This window comes from Haplochromis burtoni, unplaced genomic scaffold, assembly GCF_018398535.1.
Source record: "Haplochromis burtoni strain Fernald_Lab_line unplaced genomic scaffold, NCSU_Asbu1 Contig_161, whole genome shotgun sequence".
NCBI lineage: Eukaryota > Metazoa > Chordata > Actinopteri > Cichliformes > Cichlidae > Haplochromis > Haplochromis burtoni.
Window position 1 is genome coordinate 791,116 of NW_024582522.1, and position 9,299 is coordinate 800,414.

The 9,299-nt window shown below is 41.4% G+C and overlaps 1 protein-coding gene across 1 annotated transcript; it reads right to left on the reverse strand.

The window, feature by feature from the left end:
• On the reverse strand, positions 1-9,299 carry cul4a (cullin 4A). Its single transcript, XM_005932668.3, has 20 exons — positions 8,650-9,299; positions 7,499-7,614; positions 6,937-7,040; positions 5,982-6,051; positions 5,817-5,890; positions 5,578-5,740; positions 5,408-5,497; positions 5,247-5,329; positions 4,073-4,140; positions 3,737-3,855; positions 3,427-3,619; positions 3,154-3,258; positions 2,931-3,041; positions 2,215-2,300; positions 1,902-2,009; positions 1,666-1,779; positions 1,455-1,560; positions 1,196-1,368; positions 938-1,090; positions 1-836 (listed from the first exon to the last, which is right to left on the reverse strand). Exons 1-20 carry the CDS (start codon positions 8,786-8,788, stop codon positions 741-743), a joined length of 2,271 nt encoding a protein of 756 aa, XP_005932730.1. The 5' UTR covers positions 8,789-9,299; the 3' UTR covers positions 1-740.

Consider the following 9,299-nt stretch of genomic DNA (forward strand, 5'->3'; position numbering starts at 1 on the left):
AACTGAATCATTAAATACCCATTTATTCAGCTTCACTTTCCGCACTCCTACACAGAACACAATCTGGTCTACGAAAACATCAGCACATGACAGTGAACATTTGGACATTTTGGTCAAAACAAATAACAAAGATGCCAAACGTAATACCCGAGCAGCTTGCCTGCATATGTTTTAGCATCTGTGCTCTTTACTCGTCTCATCCTCAACAGCTGTGTCAAGTAACCAGCCAGTCAGGCTTATACTCAGCAGTTTATGCAGCCGTTCATAAGGAAAACATCTAAAACAACAACCAAAAAAAAAAAAAACAGAACTCATAAAACTCAAGACAAACAACCTATAGTAGAAAATAAGTGATATTAGAATGACATGGAGAAAAATAATCCAATCTGAGGGGAAAACAAAACTAAACAAAAACAGAGGAAAGTGCTAGTTATTTTCTGTTGTGTGTTGCATTAGCAGATTTGCAAGTCACATGAATCAACCATCAACAACAACCTGGGCCACTCCTCCAGCCCAATCTTAGAGTCCCACTAAGGATATTGCAGAATGGGAGCAGCACAGCCAAGTGTCTCTCGTCTCTCTGGAGCTCTGTGTCATCTGGACCTTGTGTCCAGGAGAGTGGACGGAGGGAAAGATGGGCACCAGAGGAGAGTCGGGTGGCTGAGGGGCTGTAGTCCTGTGCTACGGGGCCAGCTGCACGCTTGCTGTGAAAAAAGCATGACGGTGACAGCGGTACCCCTTCAGGCAACATAGTGGTACTGGTTAGGAGTCTCCTTGTCACGTTCCATGTAGTCTCTATCTATGAGTGACTCGATCCGCTTCTTCAGATCACCCGGCTGTGGAGAGTAAGGAGAGTCAGGTGAGCTTTAGGTGCATGGGGAAATAAAATGAATTAGTTAATTTAAAAAAGCCCCAAAACAGGCTTAATCTTGATCACCTTGACAGGGAACTTCAGCTGGTTGTAGAGCTCCGATACCAGCAAGTTGTGACTGAGGGTCTTCCTCATCTTCATGATGCGCACCACTGCTGCATCGATCTGATACTGTCTGTCCTGAAACACACGCTCTGTGGTGCTCACCTGCTCCTCTACCTGTAGGGAAAACAAATAAATAAGTGTGATGAGTAAAAAAAGAACAAAAAAACCCCCCAACTAGTGAACGAAAAAACCAACCAAAGACCAAGACGTTATTTTTACCGTTTCCTTCATTTGGATCTGGTTGATCTTGATGCGGAACAGTTTATGTTTAAAATCATTGTTGAAGTTGAAACGGTCTCCGTCCTCCACGTCTTTCCCTCGAGGGTTCTTGTTGAGGACGCGTGCCTTTCCGCAGGCCAGAGACTGCAGCGTGCGCTTGAGCTCTCCCTCTTCTGTGAGGGATAAGAGAGCAGCCATGTGATACAGCAGGTACCCCTCCCCAAACAGAACGGTTAAACTGTATAAAGACACGCGTTACCTATGCCAGTGGCAGCCCGAATCTCCTCCATGCTGAACTCTTCTCCCTCATTAAACATGAGCAGTACCAGCGTCTGGAACAAGGAGACCTGCAGTTCCTTCTTACCCTGCAGTACAAAGTAGTCATTTTAAATCCAGGTGGAGTCCAGATGTTTTCTCAGCCCAGTGTATCCACCTTCTCCATGCTCCATTATCTCTTACAAGGCTCTTACCTCTTTAAACTCTGCCTTCAGTACAGCATGGCCCAGTGTGGGCTGCCACTGCAGCTTCCTCCCACTGTGCTTACCCAGATAGAACAGCTTGAACACCTCCTGGAGTTTTACCATCTACCAGAACATAAAAATATTATTTGTATCAACACTGTCTTGGATAGAATCAGCTGATTTGTTTTGTTTCATGCAGTGGTCAAGTGTATTGGTGTGCCAGACCTAAATGCAGAGCTGCTTACCTCTGTGGGCAGGTGCACCTCCATGGGTGTGTATGAAGGCCAGTAGCCCATAGTGAGGATGTTCACAGTAAGTTCTATGTTGCTTGGCTCACTCTGGTTCTGCATATACTGAGTTAAAAAAAGAACAATTGTTTTACAATGATGCACTAAAAAAAAAAAGCATTTTGAGACACAAATAAAGTGGAGTGTGTCTACAAAGCTCAACAGTATCTTATTTTTCAGGAGCTTGGGGGAAAACAAGTGACTGGACTTCTCATACGAGAAGCTTCTTCATTTATCTAGTTTTGTTTATGTGCATGAAGACTTCAGGTACCTGTTTGAACTGGATCATGATGTCTTTGGACAGCTCCATGTCTTTAAACATCCCCTCGAGTTTACTGGTAAACGCTGCCCCGCATTCTGCAGGAAGTCAAGACCATGAATATTACAGCTGGCTGCTTCTCACACTACCACATTACCACAGACACCCATGAGAGTCTATATTAGCATTAATAACTTCATATTAGAACTTCATTTAGAGCTGCTGCTGCTATATTACTGCAACATAAAGATCCTCTCTGCGGTTAAAGCGGCATCAATCAAATTTCAGAATATACTGCATGCACAGGATAAGGTCAACCAAAAGGCCAGTTTCCTCATCTAACTGCTCTAAAACATCAAGCATATATCTATAAGTGAGGCATGCATGTTGATTAACAGCAACGTGCTGACTGTGAGGTGTGAAACATTTCCCATCTGCCTTAAAAAACAGCTACTCTGCTGACTCAGCATATAAGAGCAACAGACAATTGTTCAGGGTTTCCAGTATAAACAGGATATCTGGATGACGGATTACGGAAATCCAGTTCAAGATTTTTCTGTAGGACTGTCATTGTTTTTAAAATCTAATGGAAATTTAAACTGTCATCAGACAGCTGATGTTGTCACTTTTTTTTTTTTTAACTGAGTCTGACTGGTCAACAGAACTTGGACTACAAGTGGACTCTCATCTGTTTATAGACTATATAAGATATCGGACTAGAGACTTACCGTGTTTGAGCTTGGACAGCATGGACTTCTCAGCATCAACAGAGGCACTCTTGCCAACCAGCAGGCGTTTGGCCAAGTCCTTCTTATAAAAAGCTTCAAACACATCTTTTCCTGGATGTACAAAACAGATCAAGAGGCGTCAGACAGAAACAAACTTCCTATTCACTAGTAAGACTAACTGGGTGAAAAGCAAACAGTGACATATTCATTAAATATAACTAACCGTGTATGAAGCGGAAGATTATCATTATCTTATCCAGTATTCTCTCCAGCTCCTCCTCCGTAGCCTCCTTGTTTCCAGCTCTTAACTTAGAATCCACATATTTAGCTGCATGGAAAGCACAAAAGCGGTTATCACATGCTGGAACTAATGAAAACCGCATTAAAATGAGCTGTGTAAATTCATTTAAGCGCACAAAGGTAGTGTTTTATACTTCCAAAACTCTTAAAAATCTAAATTACTGAAACAAATTCATCATTACATGACCTGGCCTACCAATAAGCTCTGCAGGCTTGTTGGGCCTCTTGTTGATGAAAGTTTCAAAAGCCTCCTTCATGGCATTGATGAAGCTCTCATTGCGTGCAAAGCAGCTCTGTGCCACGTTGTCCATCTTGTCTTTGAAGTCCAGCAGGTCTTGTACCATGTCTTTGTCTTTCTCTGGAGTGCATACAATCTCTCCTCCAAAGGACTGAAACCAAATACAGTGTACATACACACGTCTTAGACACAAAAAGACCAGGACACATTTATTTTGACAGTAATCATTTGTGTTGATGTTTACAAATGTGTTGCGTCTTGTGTGTACCTTGATGTAATCCCTCCAGAACTGCAGCAGTGTGGGAAGTCCTCCCTTCACTTTGCTGAAGAGCTGGTAGAGGAGGGTGAGTTCAGTCACACGATTCTCATCCAGCAGAGTGCTCAGACCTGTCACAAACATGCTACACATGAGTGCTTTTTACATACTGAAAATGTTTAATTACGTACATAAAAACAGGATACAGCTCTACAGGCAGGACAGCTCAACTAAAAAAGTTGCTAAAGGAAAAAAAGAAAGAAAAGAATACTCATGTGTACCAGTTTAACAGAAACCCAGCACTACGTCAGTTTGTGGCTGTTTGCAAAACCTTTCACACTGACATACCCTTTTGCAGTATTGCAGTCATATGTTCTTCTAACAGCTGTTTCTCAACACAGCTAATGAGACGTTTCCTGTTAAACAAAGAAAACAATATAAGACAAACCAATCGTAAACAAAGTTCTCTGCTTGCAAAGCAAAGCTGCTGTTCTTCAGAATATCTGTTACCACACCTATAAAAAGCAAAAACTATATAATAAATAAATATTTTGCCAATTATTCCTTCAGGATCGTCTCCTTGTGAATCCATTCACCACTTCCAGCATGACTGCTGTTTTTTTTAAAAGGCTCTGTGGGAATCCAGTTCGGTCCATATGCAGATGCACTTTTGTGATGCACACTGGATTCCCTCCCCCATAGCGTCAAAAGATCCTTCAGCTTAAATTGCAATTTGAAGAGGAGGATGAAGTCAAAAGGAAACAAATTTAGCTGGTGCTCAGTAGTGGTGTGTTTGTGGGGCTAAAAAAATTCAAGTTATGTGCACCAAATATAATCAGTAAGTCCTGCACAACCCCGTGGACAATGGAAAAATAAGGAGCAAGCACCTCATACGGGCTTGCAGAGGGTGGACTGTTTTACTGAAACATGCTGTTTGATGTCTGAGCTGTGGTCAGAGTTCTCATCCACAGTGATGATCCTTTACATAAATGCTTACATCAATTTGCATTTGGTGCAAGTTAGAGCTGCACAGTTAAACTGCAAATGCATAGCTGCACGTGGTCAGAAGGGAACTTCCAGGGTGCGACTGAGACGATCATAAATGAGTAAACCAACCAAAACATGTAGATTTTTTATTTATTTAAATAGAATCAAAAAAAGAACTTTCTGATTGCATGGGTAGTTGTGGAAGAAAAAATAGTGTAGTAGTGTCAAAGTTTGTGATGGCAATCTTCTATAACAGTGCTTGTTGACACTTTAAGGCACCACTGGCCTTCTGACTCAAAACTAAACCCCATTTAGCAGTTTCTATATCACTATATGGTAAGAATGGTTTTTAAATGTTCTTTCTGAACGTTGCATGAGAGCTGTTTTAAATGGTGAGTAGGCAATTTTACCTTCCTTAAGCTCCCGCAACCCTTGAAAAGGATAAGCAGGTATAGCTGATGGTTGGATGTCTCAGCGATATGCATGAATATAATAAAAATCCAAATAAATAAATAAATAAGTAAATAAACATTACTGAGTGCTCTGATCGAGGTAGCTCACGATTCGATCATTTTCCTCCTCCAACCGACGAGCCACGTGGTGCAGGTACTCGGGTACCTGAACACACACAAACACACACTCAGCACTGCTTTTGACAATCACATGACACACACACCCACTGGTGGTCTCACTCACGTCTCTCTCCTGCATCAGACGCTGTCCCTCTGCTGCATACAGACGATTGGTCTCAGTCAAAAATCTCTCCTCAAAGGAGTCTTTGTAAACCTAACAAGAGTTGAGAGTCATGATGGAGAAATACTGGCATGCACTCTAAGCGCCCACGTGACGAAGAGGCGATTGTGTACCTGCAGGTCTGACAGCATGCCAAGAAGACTCCTAAGCAGACTCCGGTCCACGGTCTCTCCATTCCGCTCCAGTTCAATCTGCTCCAAAATGCCTTCCACTGTTCGCTTTTGAACAGCACTGTCGCTCACGATGTGGGTGCGAAACAGCTCCAAACCGGTGTCCCTGCAGCGAATACATAACATCAGCTTTCTGAGAACATCTTTACAGACACAGTGACTGGAATTAACTATAATTTTACCAGATGGAAGGGAGTAGAGAGTTCTGCAGCACATAGGTACGATCCAGGAAGAGAAAGATGCTCCGGATCATTATCTACAGAGAATTATTAGATTAACATTCCTACAGTCCATTAAGGTTTGAGCAGAGCAGATTTAAATGGATATCTATCAAACATCACACTCACAGTTTGCCTACAGTGGTCCTGCCAGCAGCGATTCATTCGCTTCAGGAAGGAAAGGTTGTCCAAAGACTCTGTGAGGTCCAAGTTAAAGAAAATCTTTTACTGAGGCATCAAACCCCAGCTCTGAATTATATTACAGTACCTCTAATGAGATATAATGACAAAGCATGTTTATCTAACTTCCTCTTAATACTTAAAAGAACAAACTTCAAAAAGCTGCCCAACCAGTGTTAATAACCAAACTACACATTTACACATTTAGCATCGCTTGACGTCTGCCAGCAGACCCCAGATATCATTGAAAGAGTAAAGCTACCAATAAGCTCCAAGCAAAATCCACCTTGAGGTCCCAACTGCAGATTTATAAAGAAGGTGGAGCACTGCTTTATCTTATCTGTGTGCAGCCGATCTCAAACAAATTGCTACTCACTATATAAGCAATACCCAACTCTTGTCTGCAAACAGATGAACAACATCTGGAAACTAGTGTCCGGTTACAGATTTTCCCCTCATCAAACTTAAGTCATTTAGATATTTATCTCTTATAGTGAGAAACTTGTTATTATCAAGTCAGTGGATATAACACATACTGACAGGATTTCACTCCACAGTTAGCGGAGAATCATTTTGGTTTCTAGTAAAGAAGATATCAGGCAGATCCTACTTGCCTATTCTAATTTGTGTTGTACAGTTATTTCATTTTTAACCTTAATTTATATTTTATTCCTTCCTAGTTAAATTTACCCTTTTTAATTTTTCATATTTATTTCCTATCTTATTCATAGCCTTTTCCTTTTTGTTTTCTTTAGGTCACGAGCAGTTGTCCAAGCATTTCACTACATATCGTACTGTGTATGACTGTGTACGTGACAAATAAAATTTGAATTTGAATTTGAATTTGCTTCAACATTTCAGCACATAGCTTGCCTGACATGCCTGTGCACATAAAAAAGGATATTCTCTAAACTGGTGGATCTGGGCCTGCACGTGATCTTCACAGACTTGCCGAAGCTGCTTGTACAGAGTCGGTGAGACTTTATACGAGCACAGGTTCTCCACCGCCTTCAAGTGCAGCAGAAACAAAGAGAAAACAGGAGACAATTGTTTTTATATGACAGGACAGACAGGTGATTTGGAGAATAATAACACTTACTTTAACACTATTAGTATAACATCATGGATTTATGTGAAAATGTGGTGAAAGGCTTTGAGATGCATAACAGTTTAAAAGCAAACAAACACATCAGCAGACGTCCTGTACGTGATGCAACATGCTCAAAACAAATGGCAAGTCTTCACAAGTTTATTTTAATCCTCGGCTGTTCTTCAACTTCAGACTCATTTAATATTCCGTGGCTTTATGGTGTTAGAAATGTCGAGACTGCAAAGCATTTGAGCTTGACATGCCCCATTGTTCCGTACCAACATGTTTTTAAGGCCCAGCAGTGCAACACATTACTCAGGGTGTGAAGAAAATAAGTCTAACTCTAGTTTGGTAATTAAAAAGACAAACAGCAAACCTGATAGAGCTCCTCCAGGTTATACTTGATGGAGGTGCTGTTCTGGATTGCACCCACCGCATCTCGCAGCTTCAGCCACGTGTCCTCGGTGTAGTTCTCTGCTAGTTTTGGCCTATCTGTTTACAAAAACACAACAAGACTCACTTATAGGACTAAAATATGACCATATTAGGATGTGGGCAGCACATCCTAGTATCATTTCCACTTGCAGAGCATTTGTTTATTACAAATGCTCTACAAGTGGAAATGATAAAACCTGAAGAATAAATGTTCAATGACATTTTCAAAGTTTTCTGTCATATGTTGAAGGTAAGGAAAGCAAGTTTTGATACAATAGCTTTACTGTACTTATGAAGCCATCAACACTGGGATGACTGACAATAACCTACAGAGGGAGTACCTCCACACACTTTGGACTCTCAGCTATGTTGGCAAATAAACATTTATCCTGCTGGAAATTGAACAAAGCAAATTTACTGGTCTCTCTGACTCAATCATTTATTGACATTTATTTATTTGCCAATCTTTTTCCACACACGAAATTTCTTTCATTTCTAAAATGTCCAAAGTAAATGGTTAATTGTAAAGTGAAGTGCTGTAACTTCTCAATATTAACATCAACCTTGATTTAAAACAACCTCTTATTTAACCCTGGAGAACCCATGGGATCAAATTTGACCCCATGGGTTCCCTAGAAAAACAATAGGGTCAGCTCTGACCCCATGGGTTCTCCAGGGTTAAGTTTTTTCCCCATTTGTGGTGTGAATTAATAGACTGACAGAACAGCGGTATCTTTCAGACGATCAATTCATTCAATGATTAGTTATGTCAGATATAAAACCTCGTGCTTTTACTTTATACAACAGGTGCTGGGATTTAGGAGTGGCCCAAAACTCCATGGCTGGTGGATTTGGCACAAACAGCTATGCAGCATAATGGAAAATGCATATCAGTCTATCAGGAGCAAGCCCTGGGTAAAGGTGACATGTGAGTGCTTGAGCACGGCAGTAAGGGCAGCAACTTTTTTTTTTGTTTTGTTTGTTTATCTTTTTACAGGCATTATCTGAAAGTAACATCCTCTTACGTGCTATGGTATCTCTGTGTAACTGCTGCTGTTAGGTAACGCATTAGAAGAGGCTCAGTGACAGTACCTTTGAAATTTTTGATCACTAGTTTCTTTGACGTGCCGGTTTTGCCTGAGGCCACAGCGGAGGTCCTGGCCATCCCGTTGGCACCGTGTTCCGTTATAGAGAAGCTGGCCCTCTTGTCCTGTCGGGTGTCCTCTGCCATTATCAGATTAGCGCTTTGGCTTATCGCTGTATGGTTCAAGTGTTTTGCTAACTTACTGACGGGCTGTTTACTCGCCGTCAGCGGGGCAGCCTCTATATTAAGTTACTTGTCTTTGGTTGACAGCACAGGCACTCGCAGCCTATTTAAAATACATTCACGGGGGAAAAAATGACTTAATACGAGGTTAACTAATCCGAAAACATAACTACCTCCTGCTAAGTAAACACACTGCTAGCTAACAGTATGTTATCTGAACCTGCAGCACACTTTAGCAAACACTTCTCGTCTTCTCATCAGCTCTATAGCTTCACAAGCTAGTCCATATCCCCATCGGCTACTTACAGGCCTCCACGAGTTTAACTGTTGTATTTTGCGACAGTACACTAACACATAAACGCGACATCGTTAGCGCTGACATAAAAATCCCAAATTACTGCTGGCTTTCTCTAACATGAAGCTAGCTAGCACAACAAAATGGCTTTTCTCAGACGGTTCAGTTGGACAGGTGCAT

Bases quoted from the DNA above. Each gene is read 5' to 3' on its own strand.
- cul4a (XM_005932668.3), bottom strand. From the start codon at position 8,788: ATGGCAGAGGACACCCGACAGGACAAGAGGGCCAGCTTCTCTATAACG. The intron at 7,615-8,649 runs GTACTGTCACTG...TTTTGTAAACAG, and splicing joins AGTGATCAAAAATTTCAAAG to ATAGGCCAAAACTAGCAGAG. The intron at 5,330-5,407 runs GTGAGTGAGACC...GTGTGTGTTCAG, and splicing joins GTCTGATGCAGGAGAGAGAC to GTACCCGAGTACCTGCACCA.